Source organism: Acanthochromis polyacanthus, chromosome 14 (assembly GCF_021347895.1).
Source record: "Acanthochromis polyacanthus isolate Apoly-LR-REF ecotype Palm Island chromosome 14, KAUST_Apoly_ChrSc, whole genome shotgun sequence".
NCBI classification, from domain to species: domain Eukaryota; kingdom Metazoa; phylum Chordata; class Actinopteri; family Pomacentridae; genus Acanthochromis; species Acanthochromis polyacanthus.
The window spans coordinates 7,275,699-7,298,993 of NC_067126.1; the positions used below are offsets into that span (position 1 = coordinate 7,275,699).

Consider the following 23,295-nt stretch of genomic DNA (forward strand, 5'->3'; position numbering starts at 1 on the left):
TTCTTGCAATTCCTGTTTGACAGAGAAGTGTTTCTTTGCTTTGATTGCTGGTGTATAATAAGGTCTGAGGTAACCTGCACCTATTGACTGCACAGTGGAGGCAGTAATAAATTGTAGAAGCACTCTTTATTTAAAGGGAACATACTGTGCTAATGGTTTTCTGGGGCTCTACTGGCATCTCTGCATGACTTCAAGCTCAAAAAACCTAAAACAGACATAACTCTCCCTTGATCTATGACTTAGACTTTGACAGACTTTATTAATCCCCAGAGGGAAATCTACCAGTGTTTTATCTGGAGGAATCAACATCTAAGTCCATCGTTTGCCCAATCCCAATTCAGCCATTTGGCACTACCCCTCCATAGGGTTTCACATTAATATTGGGCATTATGGGGTATTAAAGGGACACCTGGATGGCTTGGTGGCTGCTTACAAAAAGAAACTCAACTCAAGAAAGTTGTAACAGCCTACCTACTATGCAGCAATGCACATACAAGGACTTAGGAAAAGTTTTATGGCCGAGGGTGGGAAATTGAGAAAGTCTCTGCTCAAGGTCTTCCTAAAGCCTCAGGAACTTCTGGAGTGGAGGTATCAGCGCTGCATGTCACAAATTGGTTGATTATTGGCATTTTCCAAATCTCATATTTAGAAACCTGCAGCTGGAAGCCACTTTAATGAGTTTGTGTTAGGAATGATCCCAAGATTGGGTTTGGGAAAGATCATGGTAAGTTTTCACTGGCATCTGTACAAATCTATACCCGATTCTTTGTTTATATGTACTGTCACCTGGAATGCAGATACATCAACAAAAACAGTCATGAGGTATTCAACTGGAATTGTAGAACATTGTCGCAGTTTATCCAAGCTCAATGCAAGACTTGTTCACTGGCTGGAGGTCAGTACGCCTCACAGAAGTCTTTATATCAGTGCTCCTTTACTAGCTAAACCCTCATAATGCCTTCTGACTGCCAACATGGAACTGTTTCTGTAAAAGTGCATTCAACTAGTTCAGGTTTTCACTCCTAAATAGTGTAAAGACTCTGTGCACAGATTGATGCAGAATTGTAAAGGAGTGCAAGTTTTTCCTATTCATGTATTGTTTTTTGTTTGTTGGTGATCTATTTCCAAAAGCTGGAGAGGCATTTTGGTTTATTTCTTTTTTCTGTGTTCACATTGAAATGAAATGAAGAATTTTGCAGACACATGGTGTGGCGGCAGAGGTTAGTAAATCATATGACCCTCTACATTATGTAAAAATGTTTTTTTATTATATTTTTAATCATATGATGCACATATTTCTATTTATGAAACAAAATTTCAACATTTTTCCTTTCAAGAAAGGCAAAAGCTGCAGATGAGGAAGTGTCGAGCAGTTCTGAGAAGTAGGTGATCACATGACACGCAGGACATTTTATTTCAGTCTCTAATGATTCACTCCGACTGTGTTCGTAGGGTTTGCAGATCCTTTTTTGGCAGTTGAATTTGTACAAGCATGACGCCAAGTAGGAGGACGAGAAGACCTAAGTGTGAAGAGGATGTTTCAAACCACACAGGGGCTTCTAGCTTTAAAACGTGTGATTCAACTTCCTGCACTGCCGGAGAAGCAACTTGAAGGTGACGGAAGATAAGAAAAAACCTAACCTTGCAATAAACCCTTCTACTATTCAGCGGTGAGGATGTATTACATGGTACTGCACTATACAGGACGGTGTTGCTAATATTCTGACCCCTCTTGCTCATATTAGGTTGTTGGGGTCAAACCAGATAGATTTAAATGAATCAGAATGGACTAAAGCTCATCAAACTCTAATCCTTCTTCCACTGAACTCAGGTAGTTTCCAAACACTTTTAAACCTTAGAATCCTTTCAATGGAACTTTAATCAACATAAATCTTTCCGTGAAGCTGAGCAGCTTTGCCTACATCGTTGGTTTTTGGTTATTTTGACTGATTCAGGTTTGAGAATCACCGAAAACCTCAGAGGCCGAACATCTTCTCGTACGATCTTGGAGATCCCGAGGACCATCAGTGCAGATCTGACTGGGTTTTTAATGCGTAAAAGAAAAGCATTTGTTGTCAATGAAGATAACATTAAATTAATCACAAATCCAGTGTAGACATTGTTAATGTGGTAAATGACTATTCTAGCTGATTTTTAATGGAATATCTCCATAGGGGTACAGAGGAGCATTTCCAGCAACCATCACTCCTGTGTTCTGATGCTACATTGGGTTCACTGATGATTAAAACACGAAATTGTCTGAGTGACTGCAAACTTTTGAATGGTAGTGTGTATATTACTTATTTTGTCTGTTTAGGCGAGTTTGAATACTTTGAATGTGCAGTAAAAGGTAAGCTAATGCAGCAATAAAAGCCAACAAGATGAACATTTTGAGGCACATTTCTAGCTCCTGTTACCTCAGTCTGATTATGTTGTTAAACTGCCCTCCTTAGTGACAGATAGGATCTATAATGTGAGCACATCTCTGCAAATGAGAGTTTATTTGTATACAAATTAAGAAAAATATGAGTATGTTTTATCTTTCTATATTATAATTACTATCTGATGTAAAAGTCCATCTTTTTGTACACACACCATTAATCTAAGATACTTTCTTTACTGGAAAAATGGTCAGCCTCAACATGTCACTAATATTAGTAATTAATCAATAATTTCTGGTTGTAGTTAATAGAATATAAACAACATTTCTAGGAGACACAGATACAGGAGGTATTTGTTTCATCTTTACATTACTAGTATGATGAAATAGTTCAGTCCTGGCCAGAGGTTTTTGTGTATTAGTTACACAAAAAGACAGAAGACAATTTATATCAAATAAGTCAAATATAACCTGCAACTATCTGGGTTTTAAATCTAAATTTTAGCAGGAGACTGCACATGTGATGGTGTAAATTTTGAACAAATTTATTACAAATCATATGTTGTAAACATTACTTTAGTAGCCTCTGATCGATTGGAGTTTTTGAGCATTTAACTGTTTCGTAATCCAATCTTTACTAGAGAAAGTGAATTTAATTATGGAGGGTTTTTGTCATGGAATGAAATCAAAGACAGATGATTGTTCTTCTGTCAAAGACCAGGGGTTAAACCGACTGACTGACTCAGCGGTAAAGTGAATTAAACGGAACTGACACGTAGCGTTTCTACTGATTAATACTCCATACGGCATCAGAAAACTTTACTAAAAACCAGACGACTGCGTGTGAAGTTTTAAAGAACAGAGAAATAAAAAAAGAAAAAAAACGCTTGTCAGTATTGAGGAACCTCAGATGCTCTACAAACTTTACAAACCTCAACGACCTCAACTGTAAAACCTTCCATCTGTTACTCTATGCAAACACACTTGTGCTGCATTCTGTTTCTGCTGCTCTACTTAAACTTCTGCAGACGTTTCCACAGAGAAGCAGTAACGTGTGAATTCTTTCAACATGTTAATGCTGCTGAGAGGTTAGAGGTGCTGCTCTAGAAGAAGTTCCTTTTGGTTTAGGAGGAATATGAATGAAAACTGTTCACTGGAAAAGTCAAAAAGGTCCTTCTTTAGTTGCAAAATTGTGTATTCAACATCTCTCTCATAGAAATCAGTAAATTTATCATAGCAAAGTCTGTGAAAGAGAGAAGTTGGTCCCGCAGCAGCTCAGAAGCAGAAATGAAACTCAGATCAGGGAAACTGGAGGCCTGAACACTTTGAACATTCATTTCTCACCGGCTCTCTGTGAGCTAACTGTCGTCAAATGACTTAGTGTAACATTTAAGGTGCTTTCTGATAAACTACTGCTGCTCCTCTGCTTCACTTTTTTTATCCTCAGCAAATTTTCTTTCTCTACATTTTTAGTTTAGTGTCTACTTGCAGAGGTTTTCTTGTCTGCAGTTTTTGCAAAAGGTTTGATGCAATTTTATCAGGTTTCAAGGTTCACAAACTTAAATTTGAGACTAAGTCATTTTAATTCCACAGTTTCAACAACAAAAAGTATTAAAATATATCAGTAAAAGCATTAAGAATGATTAATCCCATGATTATTTAACAAGTGGAGGAATATACTGACATTTGTGCCACATATGTCAGTAAATTTTGTCCTATTTATGAACTGCAGTGCATCTAAACATGCCCTGGATCTGAATAAACGGCAGAAAAATTGATGGATTAATGGAAGAAATAACTAATTAGGTCAAGTTTTGCATATTTTAAATGAGATCAGAGGTCTGGAACATCAGTAGTGCTGAATTTTCAACCAGCTTTGCCAAAATTTTACACACAACATGCTATTTTCTATTTATTTTTGATACTTTGAACCTGTTTTCAAGACCTGCAAAATGTAAAAATTAAAGTGATCCTTAAATTTAGTCAAGAATTTTTCTTTATACATCTACTCTGCTGCAAGTCATATGAAAATATTGAACCACTAAATTTTGTTCCTGGGAAGATTTTAATTTTTCATTTAAATAACTTGTCTTTGCGACCTTTTACCACATAAAAGCAGGGTCCAGTTGTGTCTCCTCATCATGTTTCATTTCCCCTCTAAACTTCTCAGACAGCTTCATTTCATTGCTGCTGAAACTTGGCCAGTCATAATTATTGCACAATTGATTGCAAATATTCAAGGTGGCTATGATCTTTTTGCAGTCAGAACTGAATGAAATTGACATATGATGCTATTTCCACATCATTTCCACCATTTTCCACTCTTCTGCTGTGGTTTAATGGCACCAGGTGTTCATCTTGAAGGCCTTAACTTAAAATCTTCAACTTAATTTTGCATTTCAATGAACATCTATCCACGTTAGCGCCATGGATTTGACACATTCAGGTTTTAAGCCAAACGAAAAAGTGAAGCAAAATAACTTGGAGTGGGAAATGTGTTAGATTTGCAGCAAAAATGTGGTGTTTAAAGGCACCAAAACCACTAATATAAAACTAACAGGCATAAACTGACCAGAAAACTGCAACTTTATCTGTAATTACAACAATCTGAACGGCAACTAATCACCACTTAAAGTTTACGCCCCAGCTAAAAGTGAAAAGAATTGACAATCTTTAGACCACTAACAACACAACATAAGCTATTTAAAGACCCCTACGTGGGCTGAGGGGGCTGATTGAGCAATGCAGGCTTCACTAGGAATCAACACATTAAACGCAATTTGCAAAAAAAAAAGTGCATTTCTATTCACAAATTAGCAGTAGGTGAAGCTAATTCAAGTCAAAGCTCAGCCGATGGAAAACCTACGAGGAAAACCTGATGCTACTGTGGCATTTATGTGTTAATATGAGGGAGGTGACATTTACATCACATGCTTGGTGCACATCATCATCATTTATTCACTGGGCTGGTTTTCTATCTGGAGAGGAAACATTCATTTTTAATTTACGTCGTTCCCACGCAAGTTTTTTAATGCACATAAAAGCAGGTCCTGTTCATCCTTCTGCAGTATCACAAAAATTAAGAATTTACTGCAGCAAATGTGCATATTTAAAAAAGCATCATGTTTGAATCTGCAGCTGTCACAAACGGAAGATTTGCAGGAGGAAAAGTACAATATTTTCCTCTAAAATGCAGTATAATGTGGTAGAAAAAGGAAATACTCGAGTAAACTGGACAAAGTACAGCCACTGTGATAGCATTTGCACGTGCTAAACTACTTCCACGCACTCCAGATTCATAACTTACATTAACATGAGCTCCTCCAGCACAAACTACTGATCGCTAATCGAACCTGGACCGTTCTGAGCCGATGTCGAATCCTCTGCCCACCCTCCCTGCCTTGGAGGGATTTTTTTGCAGTTGAAGTGAAGCTAACCGCAAACTTCCTTTCTAGCTCGGTGCAGTGGTTTAACTTCTTCTTCCTCCTCTCCCCTGCAGGCCTCAGTCCAACTTCTAACCGCTCTAATCTCTCATTTATACATGATGGGCGTTAAGCGATTTGGTTCAAACGTGCACAAAGGTCTACGAAGGTTTTCTTGTTGCAGGATTTTGTGAATGGAGCGGCTGCAGTGAAGGAAGCTCAGGGTTTGGAGAATAAAAATGTTAAATAATAAATGCAGTAACGAGGGACTACAAAGACAGTCGCACACAATATAGTTCTTTCTTGCCTCGCTCTGGCACGCAAACAAGACTTAAAAATCGCATCTCAGAGCGCCTCTCATCCCACAGTGATGCCTTCAGGAAGCACCTGCAGGGACCAGAGGCCACCTGATCTGAGCCGTCTTTACCTGAGAGGTGCAGCGAGGCAGCAGGTGACGTCTGGGCGTGGAGGGTGGTTACTCGTCTGTCTGTCTGTCTTTCTCTTCCCCAGCCGGTCCGTCTGGCTGCTGTGCTGCTCAACACTTGACAGGCAGCGTAGTGAGTCGGCACCGAAAGCAGAGCGACGACGCATCTATTCAAATCTACGAGGAAGGAAGTGACATGCAACACTTCAGAAACAGGAATGAAAGGCGTTTTGTCTTTATATGGCAATGCAGGCTTGCTGCAGGTCGGAGGGATTTTGGTGACAGGTTTGTACAGTCATCTAAACAGCTGTGGGAATGTTCAGGTGTCACAGTGTTGGGCTCGTTTAAACACATCTACGAGTTATTAATTACAGCAGTACAGGTACATTCACTTTATTCATGTCTACTGAAGGAAACCAAACAAGTGCGTGTACCAATAAGTTTACAGGATGTACAGTTTACTTATTTCATTTACTCCATAGCTTTATGTGTACGTAAATAAGATGAGGGTTGTCAGTGAGGAAGCTGCACATTAAACCCTCTGTTTTATCAACATGCTACAGCTGGAGATGTGGAGGTTGACGAACATTCTCCCTCATTCAATCAAATGTTCCTCCTCAGTTGACATATTTAAGCAAAATCTCAAGACCTGCATGTCTTGTGTTTGCTTTTAGTGGTCTTAAATGTTGGTATTTCATATATTCCACTTTAGAAATTGATCCTACATGTTCTGATCCTGTTCTAACTCTAGTTTATCCTGTCTTGCTGGTAGCACATAATTTTGTGGCTGCCTGTCTGATAACTTGTGCAGCACCTTGGTCAACTCTAGTTGTTTTTACATGTGCTATGTGAATAAACCTTATTTGATTTTGATATGTTTTGAGTCCTCCGTGCTTCATTCAAGCAGCAGATCTATTTTTCTACTTACATTTGCACATTCGGGTACAGGGCTTGTCAGTGTGGGCATTAGCTAAAAGGCTGTGGATATGAGGAGCTTTTTAAAAAAAGAAATCAAGGAACAAATGATATGCAATGCAGTGCCTAAGAGTAGAAACACAATGAGATATAGATAATTAGCTAAAATAAGGTAAAAAAACAAAACAAACACACACCCTAGAATAGAATACTATAAAGTTACACTGGCAATTATACTGAACTTAAAGTAAATATCACACATTATAATGAAATAATGAAATAGAATACAGCAATAACAAATATTGATATCAATATTATTTTGTCAAGAGCACAGCTTGTCTCATTTTGTATTCATTTTACTGTGAAATAACTTGAAAATGGTGCAATTACCAGGTTAAAATATACAGACTTCTGGACTGAGGTAAACCTCCAATGTTTGAAGATCCTGTCAATGCCGTTATATATCAGTTTCTCTGCATTAGAACTAAAAAATCATTGCCTAAAGCATGAAACACTTTCCCCAACCATAAAGTATACAGACACATTTTTGAAAACAAAAAGAACCTGGTAGCATTATAGTGCAAATGCTTTAAGGTATTAAAGGTGAAGTGGGGAAGCTTTAGTCTTCAAAAATAGAAAGTAACAATAAATATATATATTTATCAATAAATACTGCAGAATATGGACTTAAATTTCTGTCTGTGGCGTGTGAAACTACTGTACAGATCTGTGTGCAACATTAGCTAGCTAGCTACATTTTAATGAGACCAATCTGTCAATAATGAATCTTACCTTGATAAACTTCAGAAACTCCAAGTTTTTTGGTCTTTTTACTGCGCTGGAAAATGTAGAAACTCTTGAAAGTTTCTATAGCAACTCCTACTTTCGTGTAGCGCCACATTTTCTTGCTAAACTATTAACTTGAACATTTCTCAATTTTTTTAAGGTTGCTAGCTAGGATGCTAACGAGCTAATTGATTCGCTCGGAGCCAATCGGGAAGAAGGTGTGGAGTTTATTTTACCTCGATAAACTGCATTAACTTCAGGTTGTTGGGTTTTTGGGTCTTTTTACTGCACTGAAAAAATGTACAAAGTCCGTAAAGTTTCTGTAGCGAGTCTTCCTTTCGTGTGGCTCCACATACTACACCATATATTTCATACTAAACTATTAGCTTTCGGTTACTAGCTTGAGAAGTTAGCAGCTAACTAGCTAATTGTTTCGCCTGAGTTTCTTCGGAGCCAATCAGAAAGCAGGATTGCAGTTTGGGGACAGGTAAAGTGAGAAAGTGAGCCGATAGGTTGGATTTCTGTCCCTCACGACAAAGGCGAAGCAGAAAAGGGATGTTGACGCCTTGAAAAAGCACCAACGTGGAGTTGACGGTTGCTATGGGGCCGTTGCTAAGAAGTCTGTTAAACTGCATAGCTAATCAGCAGCAGGTAGGGGCTGTATTTTCTTTATTTCTCTACATTTTATCAAGCTGGGACAATTTAAAGTCTGCCGATTTAGCTATTAGTGGTGCCTCTTTGTAATGCGTTCATGAATGTCCAGATATTAGTCACTGGATTGTTCTGATATTGAAAAAAACGTACAAACTTGATTTTTGTCAAGCAAGTTCTGCAGCACGTTTATTTCCTGTGATTTCTAAGTGGGTTTATAGACGTTTATTGTGTCTGTCTTTGTTTTTATACTCTATTTAATTGTTAAGGACTGATTTATTCATATACTGTAAGTTGCATTGAGAATATATATAAAATAATAACAATAAAATGTATTATTCTGGCTACACATACATGTAAAAGCTTCATTAAAGTGTATGAAAGCTACGGCAGTATTACCAAACCCTGCTGCTCTTTTATACCCAGAGGCCTCATGTCTTCTGACCACATCTGGCCGCTTTTGGACATGTCCCGCCCAAAACTTTCCCTCCGACGGTGAAAGATCTGCATGCTCCCAGACCTTCAGGTAAACAAACATCTGATTAATTCACCACTGTCATGCATTTCTGTAAAAAGTACAGCAGGGAAAAGCACATGTACTGAGAAATATGTTGCATTCATACAAAACAATGTCATGTTAGTCACTTTGTGCAGAGATACACCACTCAAACATTTCCTTTTAACATCACAATAACAAGAGAAGTTAGGATTAAGGAAGAATCTCATGAAGTTATATCAGCTGCAGCTTTAAACCTACAAGTAGTTTTCTCTGGATACATTTCCAACTTCAGAAGCCAGAAAGTTTCACAAACTCTCCTGAAAAATGTTGGCATTCAGCTGCTGTGGCCTCAACTGGAGAAAAGGGTGAAAAAGTCCTGTTTTTGAAAGTCATTTATTCATTTATTCAATTATTCATGCGTAAACAAAGAGGTACAGCACTTGTGTGTCAGACAAAAAGACGAAATGTGTCATCCAAAGTTAAAACCAAACCTGCTGAATCATTTTAAATCTAGCTGCTCATTCGGCAGGAAGTGAATCATTTGAAGTCAGAAACCTCCAGAATAAATCCAGCAGCAGCACATGACAATGATGTCAGTTCAGCAGTCGGAGTGAGGAGGGGTTTTATTAGAAAAGTGGTGGACAATCAACATTAAAGGGTGTTATGATGATTGCATTAGTTTGTTTGCCCTTTTTTCAAAATGGACTGTTGGAGGTGTTGGTAAGAGGAAGTGCAGTGAGCAATAGCTGTGTCCCAACTCACACAGATTCTGTTCCTCCTCTGAAACAGACCTTGTTGTTCTTTTTTTTTTTTTTTTATCTTTTCACAGCAGGAAATTGAATTAATACAAATAATAATGGTGTCTGCAGGTTTGCTCTAAGTAAAATGCAGCCATTGTTGGTTCTCCAGCTATGATAAATGACAATTTTATTGTGAAAAACTCCAAAAATGCCAGTCTATGTTCTGTAACAACAAAAAAAGATGTGTTTTTGTGCACATTTTCAGTTTGTTTATGAGATAAAAGCAAAAAGAAACATCAGATCTGTGTGGGTCGATGAGGAAACTGTAACCTTCCTCATGTTCAAGAAACATGATACAAACAGAAATGTTTTACTTCCATAATCCTTTTTATTTTTTGAGGTTTGACTGTGGGCAAAAAAAGCACCAGCAGCTGTTTATCTGGTGGAACTAACTTCTGTTATTCTCATATATAATATGCACAGAAAGATACATTTATTAGCAATTTTTTTAGAGCATTTTCTGAAAAAATTGGTTAAAATGTGCACTACATACATAGCTTACTGTAGTCATTTATCTATTACACATCCCTCATTTAAAAAAGCAAATTAAATGACAACTAAACACACAGCAGCTCTGTAATGTGCTTTTAAACACTCCAAAACTTCTGCACCTTGCATCTTTAGTGTTTACCTGCATGGATTTAAAGATTTATTACTCAAAATATCACATATTTGTAGTAAGAGGGCAAGACGTTGTAGAGCTAAACCTTTAAAACCATTATTCCTTTGTCAGAAAGTAATATTTTTGGTGGAGCAAACCTTTAAACTAATATTTCATTAGTTGTAAATTTGCAATGCAACTCTTGGCAACCAAGAAAATTACAGAAAGTAGTATTTTGGTTGGAATACATCTTTAAAACTGTATTTCATTTGTAAGAAAATAGTATTTCGGTTGGAATACATCTTTAAAACTCTATGTCATTTATAAGAAAGTAGTATTTTGGTTGGAATACATCTTTAAAACCCTATTTCATTCACAAGAAAATAATATTGTGGTCAGAATGCATCTTTAAAACGCTATTTCATTTGTCAGAAAGTTGTATTTTGGGTGAAATAAACCTTTTAAATTATAAGTACTTGGACATAAAGCATAATTTTGTCTTGAGTAAACCATTACATCTAAAGCTTCTTAGAAAGTACTGCTTGGGTGGATTAAACTTTTAAAAGCACTCGGACATCAGGTAGGACTTTGTGTGGAATCATTCTTGAATAAACCTTTGACATCATCAGTAACATCTTGGGTGGAATCCTCCTGTAAAACTGAAAGTTGTGCACTGTAGCGCTCTTCCATTGCAGTAGGTGGCGCTGTTTTGAAAGAAAGCATTTGAGAAAACATGCAGTCCTGGAAGTGCGGCCCTAAAAATGCAGCCTCTGTTAAAGCAGACACATTTTACTGGTTTTGGTTAAGAAGCTATTTCACCTGTAAACAAACATCTACCCAGCAGGGGGCGCTGCAGAGAGGAGCTAACAGTCTGCTACATCGTTGTTTTGATGGAATGTTACAACCGTCTGGTGTTTTCTAAATTCCCCACATAGGGGATTTTTCTGACATTAATAAACTCGTGTATCATCATGTATTGTTGGACCGTCTTCACCTCAGCAGGTGCAGTGATTTCCGTGGATTCAGGTGATCGAGGTACGACAGGATCCAGCAAGGAGGAACCTAACAGTCCGGTACTGAGGGCAGCTCCACCGACTCCTCTGCTCTCTGACACCTCCAGCCTGGACAGAGTCTTTGAGGGTTTCCCCCGTAAACCACCTCGAACTCTCTCCAAAAAACCCCTGCTGGAACTCCTTCAGTCTGGTATTTCCTCTTCGCTCTGATCTGAGAAGTGTTTAAAGATAAAGAACAACTTTATCTGACAAAATTTCACCTGTATGAACTACATGAATGACAGTTTAAGCATCTCTCTGTACTTGAAGATACTCGTTTCCAGGCTCCACCACCTGCTTTCTGCCTAAATGACTTCCTTCAGAGCAATAATGGTTCCCAGTTCAGCTCCTAGTCAACACCTACTAGCACCAGTAGGCCCAGGTGTGCAGCCTTATTACCAATATTATTATTTTATGTTGGCAGCAGATGATGCTGCAGTTTCACGACTTTATTTATTAACTGCGTTATGATGGTGCCACCTGTCAGTCAATTGCAAAAGTGCACAATTTATGTGTTTAAAGGTTTCCTCCATTCAAAATAGTACTTTACAACAAATTAACTACAGTTTTAAAAGTTTCTTCCACCCAAAATACGACTATACAACAAATTAACTACAGTTTTAAAGGTTTCCTCCATCCAAAATATAACTTTAGAGCAAATTAACAATGAGTTTAAAGGTTTACTCCACCTAAAACACTATTTTGTAAGAAATTAACTATGGATTTAAAGGTTTACTTCACACAAAATACTACTTAATAACAATTTAACTACAAGTTTAAAGGTTTACTCTACCTAAAATACTACTTTATAACAAATTAACTTTTGGTTTAAAGGTTTACTCTACCTACAGTACTATTTTATAAAAATGTTGACGATAAATGATTTATAGGTTTGAAAGTTTTTTCACCCAAAATATTACTTTATATATTGTAAAGTAAATGTTGAAATAAGGACCCTTACTTTAATTTTGAAATAGTCAAGTAATGAAGACTTAAAAAAAAAAAAAAAGTTAAGTAAAGATGTATAAGTATATAAGTCTTTACCTTAATATTTAAATGTGTTTTATACTGTATATGAAGCTGGTGTTGATCATCATATTTTAATTTGTATTCAGAATTAGAAAGGCAATTAGACTTTTTTAGTTTTTTAGGTTTTTTTTTTTTAGCGTTTTGGCTCATTTTCTGTTGATTTAAATGTGCTTTATAATAAGGATGACTTGACTTATATTGTATTATATTATATTATATTATTGATTGCAGAAATAAAGAGATAAAGTACACAAATATGTAGTAAATGTTCAGATTTTCTATTTCCTGCTAACGTGTTGCTTCTATCCAGTCACTCGTTGCATCAAACAATAAACAAAAATCACGTGTCGATGACGTGGCGGTAAACAAACGCTGAACCAATCACAGAGCAGCAGCGGGGTCATCTGACGGGAGGAGTCGCCAGGAGACGTGTTGTCAAAATGGCAGAACACGAACACCATCACCACCACTTCTCTCTGTGTTTCTGCGATTTAATGAGGTAAGAGGCGATTACAGATGATTTCTTTAAAACTCTAGAGTGATGAAATGTAATAAAAACAAAGCGCCGCGGTGATTTTAATTCTAGTTACGAGCGGGGAGCTAACTTTAGCCGAAGTAGCAGCTAACTGGCTAATGTCAAAGTGTAAATAAAGGCAGTAACATTAACGGTCGCCTCCTAAATAGTCTTGAGTTTCCTTTTCTTCTTCACCCTCGGTCCTCTGTGTCCTCCTCCTCAGGCTGCTGTGGTCCCTGGTGGTGCCATGCGCCTACCTCAGCCTCCTCCTCACCCTCGTCCTGCTGCTCCTCCTCCTGGGGCTCCGAGTGTGGCTGCACGGCCGCCGCAAGGCCCGCCGGGCTCAGGACGGCGGCCCGTCGGTGGCTTTCTTCCACCCGTACTGCAACGCCGGAGGAGGCGGGGAGCGGGTCCTGTGGTGCTCCCTGAGGGCCCTCATGAACCGGTAACACTTCACCTTTAAAATCCCGCTTTGCGAATGTTTCATCAGGGAGGGGCTCCTTCAGCAAGTTTGTGAAGGTGCTGAAATCCCTCCTTTCACCTCTTCTAAATTAAAGTGCATCGTGCTGGATAAATATATTAAAAATGGAAAATATGAAGCAGAAATATACTAAAAGATGTAATAAATAACACACGTGATCTCACTCACACCCACTGTTCACTACACTCACTCTGCCATCTTATGAATTACAGTTAGTTGATTATTGCACATTTATGTCCTTCGTTAAAGTGCTCTAATGTTAAATTATTGCATTTGAATCTGTTTTTGGTCAGTGTGGTGATTTGTCAGCAATGTGGAGGTGAGAGAGAAGCCGGATATGGATTGTCTCTCTCTCTCTTTTCATTATTTGCACAACTATTTGTGCTGGAATTAACAGGAGCAAACAAGTTCAGCCCCTTTCACACCTGCACTCTGTTCTGTAAAAGTCACAATGACAATCTTACTACTTAAGGTCTCGTAACATTTCCGTATCACTTTCAGCATGAAAATCACAAGACTACAGTGTATTATGAGTCATGTGGAAAGACTTTTTCAACATTCAGCACCAATATTAGTCCAAAAACATCACAGATAGCGCCCAACTCCTACCTTTGGTAAAAGTACGGTAGTAGTTTAGTTATTATGTGTTATGTGACTTGATGTACTGTCTGACCATTTTTAGACACACATAGTTAGCTTTGGTGAAAAATAATAAACCCAGATGTAACTTTTGTTTGTTGACAAGTCAACTGTTAAGGTAAAGGATGATCTGAACCTTTAATAAATCCCTATAACCGTTAATAAAGTTTTACCTCTTTGCTCCAGATACCCCGGCGTCTCCTTCGTGGTTTACACCGGTGACCAGGGAGTAACCGGAGAGCAGATTCTGGAAGGAGCACGGCAGCGTTTCAACATCACGCTGCCTCGACCCGTCACCTTCATCTTCCTGCGTCACCGAGTCCTGGTGGAAGCCGCCTCCTACCCCCACTTCACCCTGCTGGGCCAGAGCGCCGGCTCCATGTTCCTCGGTAAGATGAGGCCAGAGAGGGAAGAGTAAATCAATGGCAGAATTATTTAAAAAATGTATTAAAACAAATATTGTAGAAATAATAGTGTACATCTGTAATTAATAGGATAGTTTTCAGTTATTTGTTGTTGAAATTCTGCTGATCTGTGGTCAATACTGATTCTTCAGGATAGGGATCAACTGATATTTAGTTTTTGGGGTCTGACAACTATTGGTTACCAAGAAAGGCAGACAACCAATATTTGGATCCAATGTACACTATATGTATTGTTTTGACAGCATACGACAGCAGATAACCTGTCATTCAGACTTCTTCATTAATAAGGGTGACGATGACTGAATATGGAAAATAAAATACGAGTGATTCAGTTAGGACAACTGACAAAAATGTTTTCAAAAGGACTTAAAGTTTGATGAAATGGCTTAAAATTCTTGAAAATGACTCAAAAGTTTTCCAAATTGGCTCAATTTTTTTCTGAATGGTTAAAGAATTGTCCAAAATGACTTAAAAAGTTGACAAAAATGACTCAAAACATTTCCAAAATGATTCAAATTTCCCCAAAATGATCCAAAATTTTTCTAAAGTGACTCAAAAAAATCTTTAACACTGGTTACAAATTGTCCAAAATGACTTAAATTTTGACATAAATGACTAAAATATTTCTAAAGTAACTCATAATTAATAATAAAGTAGGAATGATTAAATTCAGGACGCTCTTTGACTGAGATTGATCAGTTTGTCTCCTGCTGTTCTTCTGTATTTTATTAATATTTCACTTTTGTCAGTTTTCTTGTCCGCTAAGGTCCAGATCTTAAAGCTTTTTATTTAATTGTTGTTAATCTGTGGCTGCCTTCTAACTTAGCCGCTAGCCATTAGCATAGCATTAGCTGCTGTGAGAGAAGCTAACTTCCTGTTTTGTGTTTCTTGTTCAGAGACATTTCTGAGACCACAGAATGACGACAGACAGAGAGGAGGCTGATCAGAGCTGAAGTAGAGCTTTTCATTTATGAATAATCAGTCAATAAAATACAGATACAATAATGTGGAAAAAGACAAACATCTTTCATGATAATCAACAAAGCCAATAATCGATCTATTCCTACTTCAGGAGACAAAATCCACACCGCTCAGGGTTTTTTACTCCAAACATACAATCTGTGATGCACTACATGCTGGAACATTTTATTAGATTGTGTCAGAGTAACGTCCCTGTGTTTGTGTGTTTCAGGGTGGGAGGCTCTGACGGCCTTCGTTCCTGACCTGTATGTGGACTCCATGGGCTACGCCTTCATCCTGCCCATCTTCCGCTACCTGGGAGGCTGCATGGTGGCGAGTTACGTTCACTATCCCACTGTCAGCACCGACATGTTGTCTGTGGTCAGAGAGAGGAACCCGAGGTTAGTAAATAAACACTGCTTTCTCACCTTTGTGGAAATAAATGTCCATTACCAATAACCTTATCTTATTCACTCCAGCGTCCACACGCTGGAGTGAATAAGATCAGGTTATTGGTAATGGACATTTATTTCCACAAAGCTTCCTAATGTCTAAGTCATATAATACTCCAGCATCATGGGTCTGATATGCCCAGATTCCAGACAATCTTTCCTACACAGTTATGAAAAGATGCATATCGGCTGTCTGCATTTTATGGTGACATACATGTAAAAACAGAACAATTTCTTAAGAAAAATGTATTTTTTGCCTTTCATTTAGCAGCTAATGTAAAGAATCTGCAAGTATTATAATATTTGTTAGCCTACAATATTCTAAAAATACCAACATACAGCATCTGAGGCCATGGTAAGAACTTAAAAATAGTGAAATTATCCAGAAAATAGAGGTTTAAACACTTTACAGTTTTGTGCCAGGAAAACATCTTAGTCAGGGTGGTTGTGTTCGAAATAATGGCTGCATTCCAAACCTCGTACCTTTTATTTCTACATACTGTTTCGTGCAGTGTGGATACTACTAGGACATACTTTGACCCTGTACTGCAAAATAACCTGACATCTGGATGGCTAGGCTTGCTTATACTTGCACGATAAATAGAGCCACAAACCAGGAAGTTAGCTTCTCTCACAGTGGCTAATGCTACGCTAACAGCTAGCGGCTAACTTAGAAGGCAGCAACAGATTAACCTGAAACAGAGTCTGGAAAACAATAATTAATAAAGCTTTAGGATCTGGACCCTAGTGGACAATAAAAGTGATAAAACAGAGAAAGATTATTAAAATACAGAAGAACAGTGGGAGACAAACTGATCAAACACAAACAGAGGAAAGCGTCTTGATTTAATCACTCCTATTTGTGTTTTACAGAATTTGGAGAATTATGAGTCACAGTCAAAGGTTTTTAATCAGTTTGGAGAATTTTTTTGAATCACTTTGGAAACATTTTGAGTTATTTTGGACAATCTTTTAACCAATTTGAAAAAAAACTGAGTTGCTTTAGACAAGTTTTGAGTCATTTTAGAGAATTTTAAGTCATTTTGGAAACAGTTCTGTCAGTGGATCCCACATAAACAGAGCAGAGCATCCTGATTTAATCACTCCTGTTTCTATTTTTACATATTTGGTTATATTAAGCCTTATTAATGAAGAATCCTAGTAATGAATGACAGGTTCTCTGATATCACATGCTGTTAAAACATCACATTTACTGCATGTCGGTTCCAAATATCGGTTGTACACCTTTCTCGATTGCCAATAATCAGCATTGGTATCGGATATAAAAACATATCAGTTGATCCCTTCTACAGGGTACCCGCGGATCCTTAAAAAGTCTTAAATTCGTGTATCTAAAATTAAGGCATTAAAATGTCTTAAATTCATTAGAAATTCCTTAAATACAGTAGTCAGTGGTCTTAAATTGTCGGGTCTGTTTTTTTTTACTCAGGGGACTTTGAGTAACGTAAAAGTTGCGCCGGAAGTTTAATTTCAGTCGCGCACAGACTCCTTCTTTCCTTTCTTCCTCGCGTCACCGGTCAGTCAGGATGGGTAAGTGCAAGTTTAAGCAGTGTTGGCTGGAGGACAGTCGGTTTCAAAGCTGGTTGAAACCCGTTGCCAATCTCGAGGAGGCCAGGTGCATTCTTTGCAAGAAGGATTTCAAACTCGGCACCATGGGAATTAAAGCGGTCGAATCGCACATGCAGGGCGCTAAGCATAAAATGGCGACAGAGAGTCAAAAACAAACGCCGGGCATCTCTCATTTTTGTGTGGGTCCAGCGCCCCAGCTAGCAACAACCGGTGCTGCTACCGCCGGTGCTAGCAGCACTGACCTGACGGTTATCTTTGGTGGGACAGCAACACTCAAATCCGAGGTGTTATGGATCTTGAACACTGAGTGTGTGTTCAGTGTTTTGTCGTTGACATATAGTACTGTTATTGCACTTGTAATTTTATGTGTTTGACCAAATGCAATGTGCTTTTACTCACGCCAAGTCTCGTTGGCAAAGCAGTGTTTTGTATTGATCAGTATTGTATCAGTTTGTTTAATAAACTGACAATAAGTAAACTTGAATGATTGTCATTGAGGTTCTAGTACAGCGGGATCCCTAACCATCGCTTGTATTTATAGGATTTTTTTTTTTTTAATTTCAGTCTTAAATTTCATTCAAGACGGCATTAAAAAGGTCTTAAAAAGTCTTAAATTTGACTTGCTAAAACCTGCAGATACCCTGCTTCTACATTTGGTGTAACTATTCAAGGATTCAAGGTTCTTTATTGTCATGCCAGCACTTGTTTTCACATGAGGTAGCACAATATTAGTACTTGGGTCCTGCTTGGAAGTTAAAGAAATAAATAAAGAAAAATGAGGGAAATTACAAACAATTCAAACCGTATAGCAGTGCTAAACACTCCCTACTGGTACTAGTACACTAGTAAACTAGTACATGTAAACTACTGTATACTGAATCTTTTCTGGTCTACTTTATATTATGGTAGTATGGATTGAGGTACTCACCGTCTGTCTGTCTTCCTCCTTTTTTGATTCCAGGTTCAACAACTCGGACATCATCTCCAGAAACCCGGTTCTGAGCGCGCTGAAGGTGGTTTACTACTGCTGCTTCGCTCTGCTCTACGGCCTGGCCGGCTCCTGCAGCGACGTCATCATGGTGAACTCCACCTGGACGCTGGGACACATCCTGGCCCTGTGGCGCTCGCCCAGCCGCACCAGCGTCGTCTACCCGCCCTGCGACGTCAGGGCCTTCCTGGACGTCCCGCTGGAGGAGGAGGATGAGGACGACGTGGAGGAGGGCTGGGAGGAGCTGGGACAAGAGGAAGACGAGAGCGGAGGCGGAGACAGGAAGTGCCACTCCGTGGTGTCGGTGGGTCAGTTCAGGCCGGAGAAGGACCACCAGCTGCAGATCAGGGCGTTCCACAAACTGCTGGACAGGAAAGGCGACGGGCCCGGGGGCAGGGAGTCTCTGCGGCTGGTGCTGATCGGAGGTTGCAGGAACCAGGAGGACGAGGACCGGGTGCTGATGCTGCGAGGTCTCTGCCAGGAGCTGGGCGTCGCCGACCGGGTCGACTTCAAACTCAACATCCCGTTTGAGGAGCTGAAGAGGGAGCTGGTGGATGCCACCATCGGGCTGCACACCATGTGGAACGAACACTTTGGCATCGGTGAGGACAACAGACCATAGGCAACACGTGAAATCCCATCATCCCAACCTGTATTTATACAACCTACACATTTGTTTTATGACTCAGCTAATCCGAGATGCCTTAAAAACATCGAACATGAACCCAACACCACAGAATATAAATAACAGGAACGAGTCATTCCATCTCAAATCATCGCATTTTTACAACAACTTTTGCTCGACCATCTCTGATTTGTGTAAAATTTTTATGGTATAAACAACTGATACTTATTAAGCTCATAAAGTTAAATATTTATGTAGTTTTAGCTTGACAAATCATTTTTTTATTTCTTGTCAACTCACTTTCAGCATTGAAATTTGAGGCTTTTTTCAACATGTCAGGAACTGAAAGATAAAAGCCTTGCAGATTCTGAACCAATAACAGGGTGAGAATTTTAGATTTTATCTAAGATATTATTGTTCAAATAGAACCTCAAAGTTCAATGATTCTACTTCATGTCACTAAAATTTCACAGCTAACCTTTCAAATTACATATTTAGATCTATTTCTTTTTTTTTTTTTACAGTATTTGGAGAATTCTGAGTCACTTTAGATGCATTCTGAGTCATTTTCGTCAAATTTAAGTAATTTTGGAGACTTTTTAAAATCATTTTAAAGATTTTTCTGAGTCACTTTGGAAAAGTTCCTAATTATTTTGGAATTTTTAATAACTTTGGGAATGTGAAAAACTGAACAAGAAACACGAACCAAAGCTACGCTAACGGCTAATCGCTAAGTTGAAGGCAGCCACAGATTGACATGCAATAGTCTGTGAAACAATAATTGATATAGATTTAAGATCTGGACCTCAGTGTGCAATAAAAATGATCAAACAGTAAAATATTTAGAAACTGAGAAGAACAGCAGGAGACAAACTGATTAATATCAGTCAGAGGGTGTCCTAATTTAATCATTTCTACTTTATTACTAATTATGAGCCACTTTGGAACCATTTCAGTCGAATTTTAAGTCATTTTGGACATGTTTTGCCCACTTTTAAGATTTTTTGAGTCATTTTAGAAATGTTTTTGATCATTTTGGAGAATTTTGAATAACTTTGGAAATGTTTTCAGTCATTTTTAGGAAATTGAGACTTTTTTTGTCAGATTTTTGGACAATTCTTTAACCATTTTGGAAAAAAAGATTATTTATGTATTATTATTAATTCTGAGTCACTGTGGAATCATTTTGAATCATTTTTGTCAAAATTTAAGTCATTTTGGACAATTTCTTAACCATTTTAAAGATTTTTGGAGTTACTTAAGAGAAGTTTTTGTTCATTTTGGAGAATTTTGAGTTACTTTGGAAATGTTTTCAGTCATTGTTTTCAGATTTTAAGGAATTTTGGACAATTCTTCAACCATTTTGAAAAAACTGAGACGCTTTGCAAAAGTTTTGAGTCATGTTAGTGAATTTTAAGCCATTTCATCAAATTTTGGAAACATTTTTGTTAGTGGAGCCCACATAAAAAGAGGAAAGCATTTTAATTTAATCACTTCCATTTCTATTTTCCATATTCAGTTAGTCACCCTTATTACTGAAGAAGCCGAGCTATGAATGAAGGTTTTCTGCTCTCACATGCTGTTAAACCTTTCTAGATTACCAATAATCGTCATCTGTATCTGCTCTGTAGTATTTACTGGAAGTTCAGTTATTGTTTATTCCCACATCAGTGATTATCTGGTTCTGTATCAGCTGGTTTGGTCGTTAATCCTCCGTCTCTCTGCAGGTGTGGTGGAGTGTATGGCTGCAGGAACCATCGTTCTGGCTCACAAGTCCGGAGGTCCGAAGCTGGACATCGTGGTGCCGCACGAGGGCCGACAGACGGGCTTCCTGGCCGACAGCGAGGACAGCTACGCCGCCGCCATGGAGTCCATCCTGGCGCTGTCGCCGTCGGCCCGACTGGAGATCCGACGCAGCGCCCGCGACTCCGTCAGTCGCTTCTCCGTCCAGGAGTTTGAGGCCTGCTTCCTGTCCGCCACCGAGTCTCTGATGAGTAAACTGGAGCGATGAGGAAGAGCAGACGTGACCCGGTGTCCGTCAGCGACCAGGACGTTGTTTGTCTCGTTTTTTTTTTTTTTTTTAAAATAGCGCTACACAGATAAATGAGGCGGAGCAGAAAAACCCATATTTACATTTAAAAACAGCCCGAGCTTACAGTTAAAGTGCGACACGGTGGCTCATTCCCAATATAGAATAATACAGTGTTCTAGAGACAGACTCCTGATGGACACCCAGAGCTAAAATACAATAATAAAAGACGCTAAAACAACAAATCCAGGACATTCCCAGTGACGGTGCATGTGTCAAACCCACATGTGAGAGTTGGAAGTATGACGACTGTTCACCAAACAGATGGAGACGTTCTGCTGGCAAAGCAGAGCCCGAGCTCCGTCCTTAAAGCAGATGCCTTCAGCCTAAATTTAACAATCACCATTAGACTGGTTCACACAGCGGATTAAAACACACCTCAAGGTTCAGGAAATTTACCGTTTAATCACATTTTGCCCAGTGGGAAGTTAGGATTTAGGAGTGAAATACTGTTGGAGAATGTTAGATGAGAAAATTGGTTTCATTTTTGGCATATTTGGTCCAGAAACAGTTTAGCAAAGAGAAAAATGTGTTCCATCTGTTCCTGACACGTCTGATTTACATGTTGTTTGTTGTTTGCAGTAGACACCCAGAAACAGTTGTTTGTGTCCAGATAAATGGTGTAGATTTTGACAGAATTTGCAGAAAATTGTCAAATGAAAATGTGAATTAATCCACATTTCGATCCGCTTGTGTTGTGTGAATATAAGTTCATTAGTTGATTGAGCTAAATCCAGTTTGGAGATTGAAAAAAACTCCTGTTAAAGCTCAAGTGACTGGAAAAAAATGCTGAAAACATGATTGAAATGTGGCATTTTAGTTAATTTTCTGAATAAAAATGAGACAGACTGCAGTCTCCTCATTACTTCATACAGAGTTGGTGTTTCTGAGTGAAGCTTAAGTTGCACGTTTTATGCATGTCATCATTTCTTCACTGTTTTAAATAGTTTTTTATTCAGAGGACGAAAAGTACAGCCTTTTTTTGCAGTTATTTTTCCGTTTGCATGTAAATCAGACCGTTTTGGAACATTTTTCTCTTTTGATGGACGCTGAGAGTTTGAAGCTGATTTTGAGAGGAGTTTAATATAATAAGAGTTAAAGAGTTACATTCCAAGCTGCAAAATGTTTGCCAGCAAAAAGGTGATTTTATGTCACATTAATACTGACATGACTTTGATTCTACTTTGTTTTTCCAGTGGTGTCAATTTACTGACTGAATCCTAAATAGACATGAAGGGGTTTGAAATGTGATTTTTATTAGTTTTCTCTGTCTGAGGAAGTTCGTTAAGTGAAGAGTTTGAGTTTAATGCTTTCTGTGTTCACAACAAGTATTTAAAAGCACAGTGTGTTTGGGTAAAGATAACGGCCAAATCTGTTTTATTTAAATGTTGTTTCTCTATTCTGCATTCCTGTTTGTGATGAGGTCCAGGCATGGAAATATGATTATATGTAAAGAGGTGTTATTATTAAAGTAAATATCGTTTATTTTCAAAGAGGCATTAGTTCTATTTAAGTCTGTCCGTGTATAGAGGATGTTTGGAGTTTGTTTCACTGAGAAACTGAAGTTACACTTAAACAATACTGCAATAAATGCAATCATCAAACAGTTGGGATTACTTGTTTGTTGTGTTTTGCTAATCTGTGGTAAAAAGAAGCTGCTGGAATATCTTCAGCTTTACTGTCTTCATCTCCTCTGTGCAGAAAAAACATGAAATACAAACAGAAAGCTGCACTGAAGCTGTTTTAAAGGACCAATCTGATGTGAACGGATCCTATAAAAGATCAAAACAACAATAAATCATGCTAACGTGTAGCCTGATATACGTTACACCTCTTGGGACCCAAAATAGTTACTTTTGACACAATCCTATGTGTATATATGTCTTCCTGATGCTCCAAATATTCATCAGAGCAATGAACATTAGTTAATACACCACTGAAAATACTCCTCTTGTTTGAATGTTTGATGACAC

At 38.3% G+C, this 23,295-nt stretch overlaps 2 protein-coding genes across 2 annotated transcripts in view; one reads left to right on the top strand and one right to left on the bottom strand.

The window, feature by feature from the left end:
* Window positions 1-14,488, bottom strand: part of lcp1 (lymphocyte cytosolic protein 1 (L-plastin)) — a 37,148-nt gene extending 22,660 nt beyond the window's left edge. The window contains exons 1-3 of the mRNA XM_022206461.2: window positions 14,367-14,488; window positions 8,978-9,098; window positions 6,230-6,403 (exon numbers count right to left, since the gene is read on the bottom strand). The gene's annotated coding sequence lies outside the window, so the exon portion shown is untranslated. The remainder of the gene's footprint in view (window positions 1-6,229; window positions 6,404-8,977; window positions 9,099-14,366) is intronic.
* Window positions 12,857-22,928, top strand: LOC110959570 (GDP-Man:Man(3)GlcNAc(2)-PP-Dol alpha-1,2-mannosyltransferase-like). The gene is made up of 6 exons (XM_022206462.2): window positions 12,857-13,058; window positions 13,297-13,518; window positions 14,380-14,582; window positions 15,811-15,979; window positions 18,582-19,210; window positions 20,961-22,928. The coding sequence occupies exons 1-6, from the start codon at window positions 13,000-13,002 to the stop codon at window positions 21,242-21,244; spliced, it is 1,566 nt and encodes a 521-aa protein (XP_022062154.1). The 5' UTR covers window positions 12,857-12,999; the 3' UTR covers window positions 21,245-22,928.
* Window positions 22,929-23,295: the final 367 nt, after the last annotated feature.

What these genes read in the sequence shown, in the direction of transcription:
- LOC110959570 (XM_022206462.2), top strand. Translation starts at nt 13,000, where the DNA reads ATGGCAGAACACGAACACCATCACCACCACTTCTCTCTGTGTTTCTGC. An exon ending in CTGAGGGCCCTCATGAACCG is followed by an intron (nt 13,519 to 14,379) that starts GTAACACTTCAC and finishes TCTTTGCTCCAG; the next exon opens with ATACCCCGGCGTCTCCTTCG. An exon ending in GTCAGAGAGAGGAACCCGAG is followed by an intron (nt 15,980 to 18,581) that starts GTTAGTAAATAA and finishes TTTTGATTCCAG; the next exon opens with GTTCAACAACTCGGACATCA.